The sequence below is a fragment of the Martes martes genome, assembly GCF_963455335.1.
Source record: "Martes martes genome assembly, chromosome: X".
Taxonomy (NCBI): Eukaryota; Metazoa; Chordata; class Mammalia; order Carnivora; family Mustelidae; genus Martes; species Martes martes.
Window position 1 is genome coordinate 39517648 of NC_137897.1, and position 21302 is coordinate 39538949.

General features: G+C 44.5%; 1 protein-coding gene across 1 annotated transcript in view; it reads left to right on the top strand.

The window, feature by feature from the left end:
• Window positions 1-16449, top strand: part of JADE3 (jade family PHD finger 3) — a gene marked incomplete at its 3' end in the record, with an annotated part of 59006 nt that extends 42557 nt beyond the window's left edge. Inside the window, exons 7-10 of the mRNA XM_080795887.1 lie at window positions 327-443; window positions 11658-12128; window positions 13549-13666; window positions 15539-16449. Coding sequence (XP_080652013.1) covers window positions 327-443; window positions 11658-12128; window positions 13549-13666; window positions 15539-16449 — 1617 coding nt within the window. The remainder of the gene's footprint in view (window positions 1-326; window positions 444-11657; window positions 12129-13548; window positions 13667-15538) is intronic.
• Window positions 16450-21302: the final 4853 nt, after the last annotated feature.

Consider the following 21302-nt stretch of genomic DNA (forward strand, 5'->3'; position numbering starts at 1 on the left):
TGAATGTTAATTCCTTGCCTTGGTGGCTTTCTTTGGTTCCCAAGTAAAGTGTAGATATCTTGGATTCATTAATGTATCCATTCTCCATCTCCACTCCTGCCCTCTCATTCTGTATATGAATCATTTATATTACTGGAAATGATCAAAGGTCTGAGCAGTGGCTAGAGACAGGTTTTATTTATTTTTGGTTCCATAGTAACCTTCAGAAATGTGGCTTACCTCATTGTTTTGATGTTCTGAGCTTCATGTAATATCATTTTTGGTTTGCAAATGGTACTTCTGGAATGTCTTGGTGACTCTGCCTTATGGTGGTGTTTCATTTGTAGGTCAGCATTGCTTGTCCTGAGAGGATGGAACCAATCACAAAGGTCTCCCACATCCCGCCCAGTCGATGGGCCTTAGTCTGCAACCTGTGCAAGTTGAAGACAGGGGCTTGTATTCAGGTAAGTCACCAAGAGAAGTGGTGGAGTGGGCTCCCACTGAATTGGCAGACCTCCCAGTGCTAGTTGCCTCTTAACCGGAAGTTTACTCGGGAGGCCTCCCACTCATTCCTAGGTCTCTGCCATTGTACAGACCATTCCTGAAGCCATTTTTTTAGACATTGCCTCTGGATGCTTCAGCATACGCCTTTCGTCCACAGTGGTAGTTAATCTCTGTCCTTTGCTGATGAATTGGGTGAGTTCTGAAGCTAGATGATACCATCCTGGGTAGAAACAAGCCATAACTCTAAAACAACCAGGCCCACGTTCCTGTGCAGCTCACCAACTATGGATGGACTCAGGTTTCAGGATGATTTAAGCAATGACTCTGTTGCTGGACTAAGTACAGCTCATTTTGGTAGGGAAAGATGTAGCTAAATGTATAAATCCTGGTAGATTTGAAAGTCATTCTCACAGACACACTTGTTGTATATGGTAGTGCAAGTAAAGTTTTCTGAGACATCTTGGGTACAGGAATTCAGCTGCGTGAAGTGGAAGTAGTAGCTCGCGTACCCAATGGCAGCAGTTGGGGAATGGTGGATGAGACTGGGAGAGGCCAGTTACCTCTGGCAAAGGCAGAAGGGTTGACCCTTCTATTCTCCAGGCCTCCTGCATAGGAGGACCTACAGGTTGGTTAGAGTTAGGTTTGCCTGCTAAGGTTCGTCACAGAAAAGGAGCCATGTGATGTCATCCCTTAGGGACACCTCTGGATGTTTCCTGAGGTTTCTTGCTGTCTGCCTCCTCTTGTAGATTTCTTGCTACAGACCTGGGATCAGCCACTCCTCCAAGTAAACATGGTTCTTTCGCTGAGAAGTGGTACTTAAAGAACACAATCTGGACCCCAAAGACCCTTTTAATTTTTTAAATTCATTTTTTACATCTGACAGAACTGGATACTTTGTCCTGCCTTTTTTTTTTTTTTACTTTTTTTTTCCTACTGATAATATTTAAGCACAGCAGTTACAAAGGAAAACAATTTAAGGGAACACTAATCCCACAGGATCTACTACCTTAACACATTGCCTGTACAGGTTTCCCTAAGTTCTATCCTGGTTGCTCCTCATATGTGAGCCTTTTGGGGACCAAGGTTGTGTCATTTTTCCTTGGATTTCCCCTACCACAAAGGGGAATGCCTGCCCATTTTCAGTGCTCAATTAGTGTTTATTAAATAAGTACATCCATATTTAATGGTATCATAGATTTGTTTATAATATTTATTCTCTCCACTAAGAAAATGAAATATTTTCCATGTTTTTATAAGTATTAGCCATTTAAAAAAATGTTTTAAGTTATCTCTGTACCCAGTGTAGGGCCCAAACTCATGACCCCAAGATCAAGGGTCTTATGTTCCACCAGCTGAGTCAGCCAGGTGCCCCATTATTAGCCATTTTATAACAGCACATTGAACTTACATCCTTTGATTTACTTACTTTCATTATCTTAGTACCTTCATTTTTCTCCCTATCTTTTCTGTTTTAAAGGATGATTTTTTTAGATTAGTTAATAAATGGCAGCATGACTGTGGTGAAAGAAAACACTAGCCTTGACCTTAGCAGACTCAAGTTTGCATTACAGCCCCATGTTACCACATTCTGCCACACTGTCTGAGTTATTTATCTGAGATTTATCTTCCTTAGTAGACTGTAAGCTCAGATTGTTTCATCCTTAGATCCCCCACACCCCTGACATGGTGGACAGACAGTAAATAGTAGGTTGATGGATGGACGGACATATGGTTGGAGGAAGCATTCTGGAGTAGGTTTTTCATCTGCAGGGCAATGGTTCTTACTTTTATTACTTAGAGTATAGAGTCTGCATTTTTAAAAATCTTACCAAACTAAGACTCTTAAATGCTTTATTATAAAGAATTAAATTTATTCAACAAATATTTGAGTGCCTGGTTGTGTGCCAGGCACTGTTCTAGACACTTGGGATTTATCAGGAAGCCAACAAAGAACCTTGTGCCACGTAACTTGAGTTTGAGTTGGGAGAAATAGAGAATAAGGAATAGATACTAAATGGTGCATGAGAAAATGGGAAGTGCTATAGGAAGGAAAAACGTGGAGTAAGGTCAGTAGATGGGGAGTGTGGGTCAGGTGGTGTGCTTTACAGGTTTAAATAGAGTGGTCAGAGTAGGACCCGCGGTAGAGGAGATATTTGAGGAAGGACTTGAAAGTAAGAGAAAACAATGCATATATTTTGGGTAAAAAATATTCCCGGCAGAGGGATCAGCCAATGATCAGAGATAGGAGTGTGTCTGGCCTGTTTGAGTGACAGAAAGAGGCCAATAAGTGAGGCTAGAATGGAGTGTGTGAGAAGAGACTATCAAGAGAGATCATATGGGAACTTGACTGGTTAAGGCAGGGGTTGGCAGGTTTTTTTCTGTAAACGGCCAGCAAATAAATATTTTAGGCTTTGCAGGTCATACATTCTGTGATACAACCACTCACCTCTGCCTTGAGCACAGAGACAGCCACAGGCAGTACTTAAGCAAATGGATGCGGCTGTATTCCAGTTAAACGTTACGGACTCTAAAATGTCGATTTCATGTTAGTACACGTGTCATGAAGTATTCTTTTTATTTTTTACATCATTTAAAAATGTAAAAAGAGCCTTAGTCCCCATTCTGAGCTCTTGGGCCACACAAAGACAGCTACTGCATTTGCTCAGCGGGCCATAGTCTGCCAGCCCCTGGTGTGGGGCTTCCAGCGTCCTTATGAGAGCTTTTGTTTTTACTCTCAGTTTAAGGGGGAGCCACTGACGGGCTTTGAGCAGGGAAGTGACATGATTTGACTTGTGTTTGTAAGAGAATCACTCTATAGAATGATATGATGTCTAATCGCTTCAAAATCATCTGGGGGCAAGCTACTATAGGGGTTAAAGATGAAACAAGATTGGTCATACATTAATTACTATTGAAGCTGGCTGATGGCTATATGGGGGTCATGATTAGTATTCTCTGTGCTGTTATATAGGTTTTTTGGTTTGCTTTTTAAAAGATTTTTATTTATTTATTTGACACAGAGAGAGAGAGCACAAGTAGGCAGAGAGGCAGGCAGAGGGAGAGGGAGAATCAGGCTCTCTGCTGAGCAGGGAGCCCAACATGGGGCCTGATCCCGGGAACCTGGGACCATGACCCTAACCAAAGGTAGCTGTTTAATCAACTGAGCCACCCAGGTGCCCCTGTTATATAGGTTTTTAAATTTCCATGGTAAATGGTTAAAATAAAAAATAAGCCTTGGCTGCTGTATTTAGAATAGATTGGGGAGTTTAGAAATAGGAAAAGCAGCTAGGAGGCTATTCTAGTAATCCTTGAGAGAGGGTGGTGGCTTTGACTGGAGTAGTAGCTCTGAAGATAGTGAACAGTGATTAGATTCTGGATGAATCTTGAAGGTAGAGCCAACAGGATTGACTATGAATCAGATATGAGGTGTGAGAGAAAGATAGGCATTGGGGATGCCTCCAGGTTTGGGGCCCAAAATAGTGGGAAGGATGAAGGTGCCATAAACCAAATAGAGAAATCTGCAGAAGAACAGATTTGGGGGAAGAGCTGATGAGTTCAGTTTTAGACATTTAAGTTTGAGATGTCTATTTGACATCCTAGTGGAAATGTCAAGCTGGCAGCTATCTGTATGAGTTTGGAGTCTGGGAGAAGCCCTGGACTGCAGACACGCATTTGGGAGCCACTGGCCTAGAGATGGCTTTAGCCTGGACTGGGTAGGATCACCGAGTGAGTGAGCGTAGATAGAACAGTACCGAGCAATAGGCCTGGAAGCACTGCAGCGTAACGAAGTCCAGCAGAATAGGAAGAAGCAGCAAGAGGAGACCGTGAAGAAGCCAGGAGGAAAACTGAGTGTGTAGCAGCTTACAACTCAAGAGAAGAGAGCATTTCAAGGAGAAGGAAAAGATCAGTAGTGTAAAGATGCCGCTGAAGATGAGGAGGAGAGACTGAGCCCTGAATTGAGCAGTGTGATTATTGGTCATTGGGAGGAACCGTTTAGGTGCACTAGTGATGGCAAAAGCTGCATGGCCAGTGGTCAGGACGAAGAAGGGAGTGAGAACAGTTCAGAAAAGCGAGGTAAAGAGGTCTTGTCTTCAAGATGGTGGAAATACCAAATATGCATGTACACTTGTTAGCACGTAGAACGTCGCAGTATGCATGAAAGGGAGTGACCTGGTGGAAAGGAAACACTGCCGGAGTGAGGTTTTCAGGAGGTGGGAGAGGGTGGATGAAGCGCACGGTCAGGCGGTGGCCAGGACAGGAGCCCCGAAGGCAGAGCGCAGGTGCAGCGTTAGGCACACGTGCTGGTGTGGACCTGCAGAGGTGCTCTTTCGATTGTTTTCAGTTCCTCGGTGAGGTAGGAAGCAGGACCATCAGCTGAGAGGGAGGCCCAGAGGTCTGAGGAGAGGCGTGAGACCATTTCATGGTTTGAGGAGGTGCAGTGCGAGTGCCAGGCTGTATTGAAGACCCTCCGCCTCGGGTGAAGGGGGAGTGAACGTCAGGTGACCTTCTGAAGTGTGATTCTTTTCTCACCTACCTTCTACTTATACTAGTAGAGTGGCATTTGTTTTCCATGGTTGATACCTAGTTTTCCTGTGGGAAAACAGACCCAAACGTTTTTTTTCCTTTTAAACTACCACAAAGGGAAGTTAATTCCAAACTTATTAGTAATTTGACATCTCGTTCCCTCTATGTGAATCAAAAACATAGTAAACAAATATAGTAATTCAGTAGGGGTCAAGTTTTATTAGCATCATTGTTCTTGGGGGTTTATTTTAAGTCTTTGTGGTTAGTAACATATTTGGGGTATTTTGTTTTATTAAGTCTTTATGGATCTCTTAACTATTTGTGAATTGTGTTTATTCTTCCTGTTTCCCAGCAGTGGGAATACTTGTATCTGTCTTCTTTTGATTTGAGAACATTTGCTGGGGAAAGATAGAATCCAGCGCTGGTGGGCTTGGGGTCTAAACACAGCCAGTGTCTACATCTTCCATATCTGGGAGCTAGAACCTTTCTCCTGAGCATGAAGTCTTCCGATAATCCTGAACTAGATCATAAAGACAAGGTTCAAATGAGATGCCCCAGACAGTTCTGGATTTTGCCTAGACTTTGGCCACAGTCCCTCTAACTGTCAGCTTTCCAGAATTCCTGTAGGGTCCTTATATGTCTTATGTTCAGGCTGCACTCAACCTAGGTCCAGAGGTTTTCCTTGAGAAGAAAGAAAGAACACTGGTTAAGAATATGAGCTTTGGGGGCACCTGGGTGTCTCAGTGGGTTGGGCCTCTGCCTTCGGCTCAGGTCATGATCTCGGAGTCCTGGGATTGAGCCCCACATCGGGCTCTCTGTTCAGCAGGGAGCCTGCTTCCCCCTCTCTCTCTGCCTGCCTCTCTGCCTACTTGTGATCTCTCTCTGTGTGTCAAATAAATAAATAAAATCTTTAGGTTGGAGAAGCATGTGACTCTTCCTATCAGGGTCATGAGTTCAAGCCTACGCCGGATGTAGAGATTGACTGATTGACTAATTGAATAAATACACACATACACTTACTTAAATACACACATACACTTACTTTTAAAAAAAAAAAAAGGGTGGCTCAGTGGGTTAAAGCCTCTGCCTTTGGCTCAGGTCATGATCTCAGGGTCCTGGGATCGAGCCCCACATCAGGCTCCGCAGGGAGCCTGCATCCCCCCTCTCTCTCTGCCTGCCTCTCTGCCTACTTGTGATCTCTGCCTGTCAAATAAATAAAGTCTTTTAAAAAAAAGAATATTCCACCTCCTTGCTTTTTATACCATCTTAAGGAAGTTACTTACCATATCTGTGTCTGTTTCCATATCTATAAATGGAGATGATAATAGTACCTACTTAATAAATGTGATAAAGGGGGCGCCTGGGTGGCTCAGTGGGTTAAAGCCTCTGCCTTCGGCTCAGGTCATGATCCCAGGGTCCTGGGATCGAGTCCCTCATCGGGCTCTCTACTCAGTGGGGAGCATGCTTCCCCCTCTCTCTGCCTGCTTGTGATCTCTATCTGTCAAATAAATAAATAAAATCTTAAAAAAAATAAATGTGGTAAAGGGCTTGGCACAGTGCCTAACACTGAGTAAATACTCAGTAAATGTTAGCGGTAATAGTAGTTGTACTTGTTTTAAATCATTCATATTACTATTCCTTGGAGTCTGTTGGACTTTGCTGATGGAAAGCTGTAGCACTCATCCAGCCAAACTGAGTAGAATCATCAAATATTTGGAAGTAGATAAGTGTCCCTTTTGAAAGTAGAGGGATGTGGGCATATTTGAAGTCACATGCAAGTGGATTGATGTCAGGGTAAATCAGTGAGCTGCTATGAGTTTACTGTTAGACTAATAGGAGTTTGATGACGAGGAAATTGAACTTCTTTAAAAACAAATGAAAATCTTCAACAAGTGGCAAAATGCAAGTATGCCTACCAGTGACTGTGCTTAATATTTTTTCATATATTCCAAATTTTGTCAGTACAGATTGTTCTGGTTCTAAGGCATCTCTGGTCCCTGCCTTCAGGAGTCTGTAGTCTATTAAGGGAGGCTGGATATAAACATGGGAAAAGTTAAATAACACTGAAGTGACATCTGCCCTCCAACCTTGCAGACCCTTAGGGATGAGAGGTCAGAAAGGCTGGTGGCCACTGTGGGTGCAGGAGTTTAAGTATACAATGGCTGGAGTAGGTTTTGGTAGGCTGCTTGAACCATGTGTGACATTGTGTCAGTGACAGAGTTTTTTTTTTTTTTTAAGATTTTATCCATTCATTTGACAGATAGAGATCGCAAGTAGGCAGAGAGGCAGGCAGAGAGAGAGGAGGAAGCAGGCTCCCCGCTGAGCAGAGAGCCCGATGTGGGGCTCGATCCCAGGACCCTGGGATCATGACCTGAGCCGGAGGCAGAGGCTTTAACCCACTGAGCCACCCAGGTGCCCCTGTCAGTGACAGAGTTTTGAGAAAATTGCTATGATACCACCCAGTTGTCTGTTTACAGATTATTTGGGATTAAAGACAACCAAATGGACACTGTCCTGCAGTGGGACAGGAACTGCTGAGGACATGTGCACCAGGCCCTCGCTGCTCCAGGCATGTGCCATTCCCTTTTGAGGAGGACACACTATTTGGGGGGATGGTGACAGAATATCTCTTAATTCCTTTCTTTTCTCTAATTTCTGAAGAATATATAGAATATTATCCCCCCCCCCCCAAATAAATAAATAAATAAATAAACCACAGTGAAATACCACTTCATACTCACTAGGGTGATAATTATCAAAAAGGCTGGCAATAACAATTATTGGCAAGAATGTGGAGGAATCAGAACACTTGTGCTTTGCTGGTGGAAATGTAAAACATGCAGGCACTGTAGAAACCAGGTAGACAGTTCATCAACCGGTTAGATGTAGAATCACCATATGGCCCAGCAACTACACTTCAAAGTATACACCTGCAGTTTGCGAGGTGTCCAGGACCACGCTCGGGTTCAATAATTCACTAGGACTCACAGAACTCAGAAAAGCCATTATACTCCTGGTTACGGTTTATTACAGTCAAAGGATGCAGATTAAAAACAGCAAAGGGGAGAGGCACATAGGGCAGGGTCCAGGAGGCACCAGGCATGGAGCTTCCAGTTGTCCTCCCCAAGCAGAGTCTTGTGGACACTGTTTATTTCTCCCACCAACGATGTGTGGTAATACACAGAGTATTGCCAAACAGGGAAGCTCAGCTGGGGTCTTAGCATTCAGCAGTTTTATCAGGAGTTGGTGGCTTAGACACAGTTGACCACCCTCATGGCTAACTGTAGTTTCCAGTCCCTCCAGAGGTCAGGCTGATCCCATGTGACCCAAAGCCACCGCCATAAATCACATTGTTTAGCATAGACTATCTGACATGGCCAAGGACCCCAGATAAACAAAGACCCTCTTATCAGTCAGGACATTCCAGAGGCTTAAAGGTTACCTCTTAGGAGCTTGGGGGCACAGGGCCAACCTTTCTTTGGGCAAGGTTAATCCCTTAATGCCCCTTACCCAAGAGAAATGAAAACATATGTCCACACAAAAACTTGTACACAGTGCTCACAGCAGCATTATTTCATAATAGCCAAAAAGTGGAAACAACTCAAATGTCCATCAAGTGATGAATGGATAAACAAATGTGGTATATCCATACAATGGAACGTTATTTGGCACATTTTTAGAAGAATGAAATTCTGACACGTGCTACAACACGGTTGGACCTTGAGAACATGCTAAGTGAAAAAAAACAGACAAACATGCCACATGTTGTATGATTTCTCCTATATGAAATGTCCAGAATAGACACATCTACAGAAACACAGAAGTTAAATTGGTGGTTGCTTGACACTGGGATTGGAAACAGCAAGTGACTACAGGTAGGCAGGAGATTTCTCTTTTGGGGTGATGAAATGTACTGGAATTATGTACTGGTGATGGTTGCAAAACTCTGTAAACATACTAAAACTGTTGAAATGTATACTTAAAATTGGTGACTTTTATGGCACATGAACTATATCTCAATAAACCTCTTATTGTTTTTAAAGATTTTATTTATTTATTTGACAGACAGAGATCACAAGTAGGCAGAGAGGCAAGCAGAGAAGGTGGGGGGAAGCAGGATCCCCGCTGAGCAGAGAGCCTGATGCGGGGGCTCGATCCCAGGACCCTGAGATCATGACCTGAGCTGAAGGCAAGAGGCTTAACCCACTGAGCCACCCAGGACCCCGATAAACCTCTTATTTTAATGGGCAACATCATACCTCCTCTGTCACCTTAAGTGGTTACAGTAGAAATAAATGAGATGTATATAAAGGCATTTTGTTTACTAGAATGTTCCAAGTATATGTTTTTGGAGAAGAGTAAAGAGGTATTTTTGGCACCAAAACTTGCTTGGCATTTCTCCTTTACCATCAAAATATGTAGACCTTCAGCTATAAATATCATAGAATGACCTTTTTTTGCAATTGAATGGATTTTATGGCAGAGTTTCCTAAGGTCATTCCATTTTTCGTCTAAGTACACAACTTTTATTTTTAGTAACTTATAGTTATGTCTCTACATATGTCTATAAATTTGACCTGAGATGGTTTGGTTTTGGCTTCCGTTTTTTAAAGATTTTATTTATTTGAGAGAGAGAGAGAGCATGAGCAGAGGGAGAAGGCAGAGGGAGAGGGAAAAGCAGACTCACCACTGAGCGATGGAGCCGGATGTGAGGCTCAATCCCAGGACCCTGAGATCATGATCTGAGCTGAAGGCAGATGCTTAACACCTGAGCCACCCAGGCGCCCCTAGCTTCCTATCAATAGTAGTTTTTTATGTCACACATTCATCCCCTTGAATAGGAAACAGTCCTTTTTCTTTTTCCTCCCATATTTTATCAGTTACTAAACAGCAAAAGAGCATTATGCCCAACACTTTTAATCTTTTGCTAAAGAATGCCTTTTGCTATGTGTTCTCTAAATGATTGGCTAGTTTCTTAGCCAAGTGATAACAAAAGGGGCCCAAATAAAAGTGCAGTTTTGGCTTTCATTATCCTCATTTTCATGAGGTTTTTCAAATACATAGACTTTTTAAGGATACAGATTTCAGTATAAGGTAACAGACTTCTCCAGTAGAGCTGTCCAAAGCTGGGGTGGGCTGTCTCAGGAATGCAGTTTAAGTGGCTAGATTATCACTTGCTTGAAAAGTGGAAGGAGTTGGGGGGGCGGGGCAGCAGAGGTAGAACTGTGCAGGTACTCTAGAAGGAAGGACAAGCAGTAATAAATGTGAGGCTGGATAAGATAATCTTAGAATTATATTTCATCTCTGGAGTTCTGTGTCCTGTAAAATTAGCCAAAATGGAATCTGTCCCCATTAAAGCTTTGATGGTTGCCAGTGTTATCTTAAGTATTGAATTTCTCCATCTATTATAAGGAGACCTGTCAGGGTTTGCATTTTTTTAGTCTTTATTCGTATCCAAGGTTATTTCCTATTTTTAGTCATCAAAAAACCAACATATAGGCAATTGAGCAGTCTGCTGCCCAGATACAGGCTTCCAAAAGAGTTGAGATTGGCTTTCACCATGGGAATTCCCACTGTTTTTAGAAACAAATCCTCTACTGCTTTCCCTCCTTCCTCTGTGTAAGCATATACATGCACCCATGCATTTAAAAGTCTTTAGAAGGAAAGCTGTAGCATTGTAATCAGAACACATGGTAATTAAGACAAACTGAAACTCAGGGGTATGTCCCAGGCCAGCTTCTTCCTCCTCTGCCGCCCTGCAAACGAATCCTCAGTGCATGCTGCTTAACAGAGGTGTTATGTCAATGAACAGCAGAATGTTATAAACTTAATCTCAGATTGTCTGTAGGCCTAATTTCCCATAGAACTTTCTGCAGTGATGGAAACCTGTGCTGTCCAGTATGGTTGAAATGTGGCTCATGTGACTAAAGAATTGAATTTTTAATTGTATATCATTTTAAGTTAAGTTTGAATAGCTACTTGTGGCTCTCTGGCCACCATGTTGGACAGCACCCCTCCATAAGAACAATTTCAAGATGTTAGGCTACGTAGGTATTGGAGATCCTCTGGCCTTTTTAGAACCAGTAGATGCTCTGGCAATAGTACTGACTTTTGTTTTTTCTTTTGTTTATTTAGAAGCTTTTCTTTTCTTTTTTTAAGAAACATTTCTAAATGTTTCTAAAAATGAACCTGCCTCTTGAAAAGTTGATGGCAATGCAAAGATGAATGTCACAGCTTCTGTCTTTAAGAGCTCTAGTCAGGGATTTTTGACCTTTACTCTACTGTAGGTACAGTGTGAAAAGTACCATTAGAGAAACACATAATAAGGGGATGTGGGGGGCACAGAGAAGGTACAGCATGACTCTTCAGAGAGGGGTCAAGGAAGACCTTTCAGAAAAACTTAGTGCTTGAATGAAATCTTAAAGGGCAGTTAGAATTTTTTTTTTTTGCCTCTGTTCTTTCTGTTTTCTATACAAGCAGATTTCCTGGGTTACTTTTAAAGCAACTGTCATGGTCAATTTAGGACCAGTTTTCTCCCTGCCTTTGCTTTGCTTCGCTTCCTGTGAGATCTCAATTGAAGCCCAGGGATATTGTGTCGCCCTCCCCCTACACCCAGCCCTGCTGCCTTAACACATCTTTTCTTCCCACAGTGCTCTGTGAAAAGCTGCATCACTGCCTTCCATGTCACCTGTGCCTTTGAGCACAGCCTAGAGATGAAGACCATCCTAGATGAGGGGGATGAAGTGAAGTTCAAGTCGTATTGCCTCAAGCACAGCCAAAATAGGCAGAAACTCGGGGAGACCGAGTACCCGCTACACAGGTCTGCAGAACAGAGCCAGACCAAAAGCGAGAAAACCAGCCTGCGAGCACAGAAGCTTCGGGAGCTGGAGGAGGAGTTCTATTCCCTGGTCAGCGTGGAAGATGTGGCCTCAGAGCTGGGGCTGCCCACACTAGCCGTGGACTTCATCTACAACTACTGGAAACTGAAGCGGAAAAGTAACTTCAATAAGCCATTATTTCCTCCGAAGCAGGATGAAGAAAATGGCCTGGTACAGCCAAAAGAGGAGAGCATTCACACTCGCATGAGAATGTTTATGCACCTACGGCAAGACCTAGAGAGGGTAAGGTGATCAGCTGTGGTTACTGTTTAGGTTTCGGTCTGCGTAGAAATGGAGGCCCTGCTTCCAGTTTGTCTCTTGTTTTCTAAAGGTCAGCTCATTTATAGTGTAGGCTTCTGTGTCCTTGCTTATCTTCTGATGGCACTGTGGCCCCAAATATGAGACTGTTTCAATTTTTGACAGGCAATTTCAGGAGAATTGGAAAGCCCTCATTTACATATGGACCTTATATCAAATAAATTCTCATTTGGTTTAGTTTTTATTCACTGTCGAGCCTAAATTGGCTCAGCTATATTTTACTGACACATGAGACTATGGGCTGCTGAAAGAATGAATTTTGTGAAGGAAAGAACTAGATCAGTTTCTCAAGCTTGGCATTGCTGACATTCTGGCTGGATGGTTCTCGTTGTGGGAGACCATCCTTTGTCGTGGGGGATGCTGTAAGGTCCTCAGCAGGATCCCTGGCCTCCTCCCAGTAGCAGATACCCGCCCCCAACATACCCAGCTGTGACAACCAAAAATGGTTCCAGATTGCCAAATGCCTCTTGGGGGGTCAAAATCGCCTCTGGTTGATACTCCACACCAGATAATTCAGCTTAACTCTCTTATTCAAAGATAAGTTTGGCCCTGTGTTTACCCTAGAGAATTTTATAATCAAGTATAATTATAGAGATGTCTTGTTTTTCTCACTGCTACCAGAATTTGGAAGGGACTAGATCTGGCTCACTTTGGGAAATTTAACTCACACATCTATAGCACTTACTGTGTGACAACACTGTTCTAAGCATTTCATAAATATTAACTCATTTAACCCTAACATGATGCCTGTGAAGAAAGTACTATTGTTAGCCCTATTTACAGATGAATAAACTGGGGCACAGGAAGGGAGGTAGGATGATTTGTCTAAGTGGGGTGGGGAGTAGGGGGGTGTGAGGATTGTACCGTCGTGACTGTGGAGATTTGGCTAAGCTGGAGGTGTGAGCAAAAAAGCCACCTTCAGTCTTGCCAGCAGACCTTTATCCTGCTGTGCTAGTACAGCGCTTACTAGAAAATTCTGGATCCAGCATCGCCATTGTTTTATTCGGGGATCCAAAGGGAAGACTGAAATGTTAAATCCTCACCCGGTCTTCCCAGCTTGGCTGTGCCAGTAAACACTGAGCCCATCACACCGCAGGGAGAGTAGGTTTCAGAAGGCCGCTCTGGAGCATCTCCTTTGTGCCGCTGATTGATATGGGGCCCGTGATCCCCTGACTGACGTGCTCCGTGAATTCCTGTAGATTTCTGTGTTCTGTCTTCTCTCCTCACCCACCCCCATCCGTACCCCGCTTGATTTTAGTTGTCTGCATTTTAGCTAAACAATTTATAATTGTCAGTTTTACGTAACATGACAAAAATCTCTGTCTGCTCCGGGTTGGGCTTTCAGGTCCGAAATCTGTGCTACATGATAAGCAGGCGAGAGAAGCTGAAACTATCACAGAACAAAATACAGGAACAGATCTTCGGTTTGCAAGTCCAGCTTATTAATCAGGAAATTGCTGCAGGTAACCTTATAGTAAAGATGTCCTAATATAGACTCTGGTTACATCCTATTTTAACAATTTAAAATTTTATGTCAACTGTTTTACTTAAAAATGTTTTAAAATTCTTGTCAAATACCTCATTTGCTCTAGTCCAACCCTGGTACAACATGGCCCATTTCACTGTCAACTTATGAGGCAAGAGATCCCAGGGTGGGGTTGGGGGACTTGCAGGTCTAGGGCAGATAATCTAGGTGTGAGGGAGATATCAAGGGCCACTGGTCAAAGCCATGAAAGTATTCTATAACCATCAGACTCATTTAGAAATCACTAGGAGAGGATCTAATCCTAGTTTCCAGAGAACATTTAATTCCGAGGTTACTTGTCTTAACGATAGTCTGTTAAACCCTTAGCCAGTAGTTAGGAGATCTGGGTTCTGTCTCTTATTTACGATTATTTGTGGATTACCCCTGTGAAGTAAGAACTGAGCTAGAGAGTAGAGCGGTCAGCAAGACCAAGTCCCTGCCTGTAGGATTTGCTGCCCACTTGCTGAGAGGGACAGTGCCTTAAGCATGGGGAGCTTGGCTACAATGACAGTCATGTTCGGTGACATTTGTAACCTCCTGGTACCTCATTTAATACAGAGGTTGGCAGCAGAGCCTGGCCAACCAGGAGTCACTACGCAGGGTGCACAGAATCTAGCTCCAGCTAAGGGCCAGCCATAGAGTAAGAGTGACACCCAGAAATGAGATGTCAGGTAGGCCTCAACAGCTCTGGGCTATTTGTAAGGACCGTGGGTCACAGCAGAATGGTATAGCAGGAGGGAGCAGGACTGCTCGGCCACAAAGTCACCAGGACAGACAAGAAAAACGAAAGCAGGGGTGGGGGCCCTATGTGCCAAGGAGATTGGCTGCAAGACCATGTGGCTTCTGATCGGTGGGAACCAGTCCCATCACTGCTTGTGCTACCAGCAGGTGGCAGCCCCCCCACCCCCAGCGGAGATGGGAGCTGTCAGTATTCACCATGCACCCTGAAGGAACATGTGTTACCTGGGCACCTACTGGTTGTCCTCTCGTGGGCAAAGGTCAAGTCCCTGTGCAAGGAGGAGTTGTTCCGTAGTGCTTTTCTTGATTTTAGAGCATTCAAAGTAATAGAGAAAGGAAGATCTGTTCTAAATATGTCCGTAGGATGACGTAACCAGGTAACTGACAGCCAGTACTCCCCAAGCCAAGCCCAGAGCAGGCCGTGGGCGGGAATGCTGTGATTCTTTTCTGCTGGCCTTGCCACTGCAGAACCTGCCCCACACCTGCATGATGGCCATTCACAGTCAGGAAATTACTTTAGGTTCAAGACCTAAAATACACGGGAACCACCCACTACCATTTCTGCTATTGCTGGATTAAAACACATATTCACCTACTCTTCATCCGCCAAAGCCTTTGCTATGTCTTTGAGGGTTTATATTTGACTTGCTTTGGGAAGGGCAGGAGAGATTGGGGGTAGGGTCTGAAATGTCTTTCTAAGACACATCCTAAGTGCTGTGCGGTACTCACACGTGCACACACACACACACACATTGGCAGACCCTGTTCTAAACCATGGCTAGTGATATTCTTTTCAGAAATGGAGGGGGCAGGGCTGGGGCTACAGGAGGCTGCACACTCATCTTTGGGATCCCTTTATGGACAGGGAGAGCAGAGGGGAAGAGGCTGAGAGTCTCACTGTGAACAATGGCATCGTTGAGTTTTCCAGCTTCTATGCAGTGGCGCGAATCTGTGGGCAGCCGGGGCTCGTCGGACGTCTGGAATGGTGGCTACGGGGGCCTCTGGGCCACAGTGAGCAAGCGCGCCATTCTTTCAGTCAGTTGTTAAAACGAATCTTTCTTTTCACTCTCAGGACTTCCTTTGACAAATGCACCAGAAAACTCGTTGTTTTACCCACCACCGAGAATTACCTTAAAGTTAAAAATGCCCAAATCAGCTCCAGAAGACTGCCGAAACAGCTCCACAGAGCCTGATCATGGAGCCCTGTCTCCTGCCAGCAGCTCCCCTGTTCATAGCGTAAGGAGCATGCAGGCACCTCAGGAGTCACTAGACATGAGAACGAAGTCATACTCGAGACATCCGCTAGAGAGCAAGAGTAACCGTCTGCTGGCCAGTCTCAGCCATCCGAGGAGCGAAGCGAAGGATCCCAGTCCTGCTTGGAGAGCTCCATCTCCAGAGTTCTATCACGGGCAGTCGCTGGGAAAGCCTCTGGTCCTTCAGGCTGCCCTGCATGGGCAGTCTTCCATTGGGAACGGGAAAAGTCAGCCTACCTCCAAGCTTGCCAAATCCAACGGCCTAGAGGGCAGCTGGTCTGGAGATGTCACCCAAAAAGACAGCTCAAGTGAGATGTTCTGTAACCAGGAGTCCATGCTTGGCTCCCACTTGGCCAGTCAGGGCACCTTTAGAAAATCCACCGTGGAACACTTTAGCAGGTCCTTTAAAGAGGCCACCAACAGGTGGGTGAGGACCACAGAGGACCTCCAATGCTGTGCAAAGCCAACCAAGAATATTAACCCCAAGGAGCAGCTCTGGGGCAAGCAGCTTGTCAGGCGGTCTGCAGGGAGAGCTCCCTATCAGGAAAACGATGGGTATTGCCCAGATTTGGAGCTGAGTGATTCAGAGGCAGAAAGTGATGGGAATAAAGAGAAAGTCAGGGTCAGGAGAGTTAGCTCAGACAGGGAAAATCCTTCCCACGACTCTCGACGGGATTGCCACGGCAAAAGCAAGAAGCATCCCCTTTCCCACAGTTCAATGCAGAGGTGATCAGCACCCTCCAAGAATAGCTTAATCTTTGCCTTTACCCCGTACACTGGGGAGAACCCCCACACCAAAAGGACTCTCGCATATGTTAGGAGGGATTGTAGTGAGAATAAAACGCTCCACAGTGAAGTGGGTTGCAGTTTTTGAAACAGTTTCAAGTCTAATTTTCACAAGCACATTATAAGATTTACAGATTATCCAGAAATTTTCCTGCCAGAGGCTGTTGAGAACAGCTGGGCCTAGAGTACTTGCTCAGTAAATACTTGGGGACAGCTCTCCAGTCACATTAACACATTGACGCACATACGTATTAAGAGTCCTTGCGTCCTTTACAGATTTGCAAGAGACCGTGATTATCAGACACTAAGACTACTTCTCTTTTGAACCTACAGCATGTGACTCTCAGAGCTCCTGTCTGTAGGCAGTTTCTAACTCCACTGGTATCTGGAAACCCACTTTGGGCAGAGACCAGGGACCAACATCTCAGATACTGTCAGACTCACTACCCTCTTCCTTTGCTCTGCACAAGGTTGAGTTCCTTTCACAGTATCTTACCTTACCAAGTCAATACTCCTAATGCTTCTAAGTGTCCAGTGCCTGTTCCTAGACCTGCTTGTTGGGGACGCACTTGTAACTCCTTCACCCGTCTAACAAGCATAAAAGGCTAACTTGTGGATAGTGTTTACAAAGGTACAAAAAAGTACTACTTCCAAGGAAAATGCTCTGATTCTCAGCTTAGGCATTTGTGAAGGATCCCAGAGCCTTTCCCAAAGTGAGACCAATTCTGGGGGATTTGTACCAGGTCAGGGTTTTTGTGTTACTGTTTTCAAATCAGTTTGACTTAAATAAGTTTGGCTGACAGTTTTTGTATACCTGCTTTAATGTTTATAAAATTTTTATTGAGGTATAATTAAAATATAGTAAAATGCACAGAGGTTAAGTATTCTTACCTGCTTTAATTTTGAAACAGATTTTTATTGTCAAACAGAATTTGAAAGCATGTGTTTAACACATGGATATAATTTAGCTTTCTACCAACTTTGAATCCGAGGCAGTTTCCCAAACAAAAAGGCTGGAGCCATTTTTCAGAAGTTGCTTATACCCTGTTCCCAAACGATCAGCCTTGATTTATTTCTGGGAGGAAGAGAATAATTACTTGTGGGGGGGATAAAACATGTCCGCTTCCCATTTAAAGAAGGGGGAAATGTTACAGTTTTTAAAATGTGAAGCTGACTATAGTTCTCTGCTCTCTTTTCTTCTTAGCCTTAAATTAATATTCTCTTTCTTCTAGTTTGGGAAAGCATAGTGGGAGTTTTCAGACAAAAGAGGCCATTTTTAGATTTTCATGTTGCTTGCTGGTGAACAGGCAGCCCCGCTGCAGTAGGTGCCCGGCAGCCCGGGGCTCCTCCGCTCTCCACCGACATGGGAAACGCAGCCCTTTTCCTCTCCCTGCTTTCGTTCCTGCAGCCTTGTTCGTGGGTTCCGTGGCTTTTGCTCTGTTCCTCCTTTTTGGAAAACTTCTGCGTTTTTGCCTCCTGTTTGGCCACACCTTGCAAATGTTCCCTTTATGCCTGTGTATGCGTGTGAACACGCCGTAGCATGTGTCATAGGCATCCTGTGTTCTGTTCAGATGGAAACAGCAGTGAGTTATCCAAATGAGGAAGACAGTCTCCCGTATGTATGCACTGGGTTCCTGTGCTTTTTCTCTGAGTTCTGCTGGGGTGGCTATGAATTTGACGCCTTCCTGGGAATGACATTATAACGGAGCTGTGTTCTAAACTCCTTCTGTTCAAGGCCAGTACCACAGCCTGTGTCCTTTCATGCCTTTTGGTTCTGAGTGAGTGTGAGGAAAAGCAAACATTTGAAAAAGTGCTTCAGCCAAATTCCGTATGTAATGCCATGGGGAGAAGATTGACTAAAATCATTGCAGTCAGGGAAATATAGTTGTGATATTTTTACAGGATGTTCCTAAGTAAATGAAGGAGCCTTCAGCTGTGTACATTTCAACTGCCCCAAAATGTATTTGCTACATATTGCTGTTGTTTGAAGTATTACCTCTTAACCTTCTTTTGTTAATCTTTATTTCATTTTGTCTTATATAGTCCAGTTTTCCAAGATAAACTCAGTCTTTTTTCAAATGTCACCTTTTTACCAATACTTTTTCATTAAATTATGAAAACTGCTAACTGCTGTCAGTGTGATAATTTCTTAATTTGACATATGGGTTTTAGAAAATCTTACATATGTTCCTTTCATATTTAAAAAATCTTATTCATTAAGCAACAAGGTGGTGGGGGGAAAGGACAGAGCGGGAGCGGGAGGGGGAGGGGGAGGAACTGAATGTTTAGAAGCACAGATTCATGATTCATGTCAATACCAGGGACCAAAGTGAACTCCGGGGCCTTGGACTCTACGCCAAAATCGTGATTTCATCAGGCTAATAAGACAAAATCTTAGGATCATTTAAAATCACTAAGGAAATGGATCCTATCTCAAGTCGCAAAGTCCAAAGGGCTTAGATCAGGCATCACTTAAACATACACTCTTTTACATTATTCATTCTGTTTGGAGTCATGTGAGTATATTAATGCAGTACAGATTTTGTAGTGTCATGGGGGGACTCTGAGGGCATTATAAACATTTTCATTATGTTTGAGAAGTGTACTTACCAAAGGTCATTGGGTAAATCAGTAGCGAAGATAGTTAATAGCTTAGGTTGTTTCTCTCCCGTTTTCTCCCTCCCCCTTCCCCATCCTCCCTCTCCCCCTTTTTCCCTCTCTCCCTCTCCTCCTCCCTCTCTCATTAATGGCTAACTCTACATTGTTAGCTAAGATGTTGGAGAACTGAAATTATAAATATACCCTATTGTACCCAGCAAAAGCTTTGGAGGTTTTTATAAAAGATTTTATTTATTTATCTGCGAGAGAGAAAGCAGGAGCAGTGGGGGTGGGGGGTGTTGCAGAGGGAGAAGCAGACTCCCAGATGATCAGGGAGCCCAGTGACGCTTAACTGACTGAGCCACCCAGGCACCCCAAGCTTTGGGTTTATACCAATGTCTGTATTGCCAGTGGGAGATGAAAGCTTTGTCTTTGTGTTGGAGAAGCTTTTAAATTCAGAGACTAAAACAGATGATGCATAGCCCTGGGTGGTGGTGGTGGTGCTTGTGCCCACACCCCCACCCCCGGCCTTGGCTTTACAATACTCAACATGTTTGCTGACCCTTGAGAATTGAGAAAAAACACTTGATAGGAGGAAAACCTTGCCGCTGGGTAACTTTCATGCGCTAGTTTCCAAAAATGTATCTTATTTATAATAAACATGCATTAGATTTTCACAGCACTAATTCGGCTCTTTTCAAGTTTTATGGAAAGCAGCAACTGTATGTTGATTCGTTGTCGTTGTTGTTACAAAGCAACTCTCAGTTGGTAAAGGCCTGCCCTGAGGCTGTGTCCCCTACACAGGGAGCTCTGTGACTCGCAGCACTGTTTCAAGGAGGCTTCTGTGGAAAAAACTATAGGGCCTGAAGCTTCGAGGCTAGTTGTCCTTGAAGTGAGTGGAGGCGGTTGGGGGGAGGCTGAAGACCCAGGCTGGTGGCCCGGTCTGGTTCAGTCCCTAAATCTGTTCCTCGTCGAGAGAAACTGTCAGAGCAGCGAGCATTTCTCATCTGGTTAAGATGGGTTTGCGCGTGAGCTTTCAGCATCCAGGCCTGGGCACCCCAAGCTCTCAGTTTCCTTCCCCTCCCCCACCATGGGGAGCTGGGCGGGTGAAGCTGTGCCACTCACAGCAGGTCCCCCCCCCCCACGTGGACACCATATGCAGGAGCCTCTTCCAGTCCTCTTGACCTTCCAAAATACAACTTCTGTAAATCACACATGGACATGGGTCTTCTTATTTCATAGTCATTTCTCACAGGACGAAGAAACTTGAAGCTAAGAGTTGCTGGCGTTTTGCAAATTAGAACCTCGTTGACTTAAATCACCTCCGCTTCAAGAGAGAAAGACTCTCCCGATCAGGCAGTTAGCGATTCGGATCTTTCAGCTGCTTCGCAGAGAAATGCGTTCCATGCTTCCTCCTGCCTCAGATCAGCCCCGCACACGTACCAGGCTTCCGGTGACAGGCTTCTGTCCCTCCTAACTCTGCCTTCTTGGCTTTCTAAGATAGGATCTCGGGGTAACTCTGCCCCCTCCCTCCGCCAGCCCTGACAGGCAGCCAGAGGGCCCAAACCAATAGTGGTGGTCACAGCATCGTGGGCTCTGCAGTAGCGTGGCCACTTCCACTTTGTGGAAAGTCCCGTCTTTCCACAGGGATGACAATGGACAAGATCAAATGGGGCTGCCTGCCTCTTAGGGGCAGAATTCATGCCAGCGTCCTTGCCCCCCCCCGCAAAGATGGGCTGGGAGGTACCCTGGCAAAGACCAGGCTAAAGGACAGTTTCAAGACAACTACTTAGGTCCCTTAGGGAAGCCAACCGAGACCAAAACCCTTGGTAGGACAGTCCCCAAAACTTGTCTGGGACCGGTCAAGACTTCAAATAGTAAGAACAGCAATATTCATTGAGCCCTTGCTCTGTGTCAGGCCGTTTGCTAATTAAGCCTCTCACATGCACCGCCATCTATTTAGTTCTCGTGACAACAATATGAAGGTGATGCTACGAGCTCTGACGCGTGTAAAAACAGGCCAGATGGTTAAGACAGTTGCTCAAGGTTCCTAGAACGCAGCAGGACAGGGACAGGAACCCGTGAGGTCACCTCTACAACATACAACACTTATTCTTGGCCACTTGGCTTGACTCCACGTCCCAAGCCCCTTCTGTAACTGTCCCTGCTCCGCTTCGCCCAAGTTAGGGTTGAATCCCA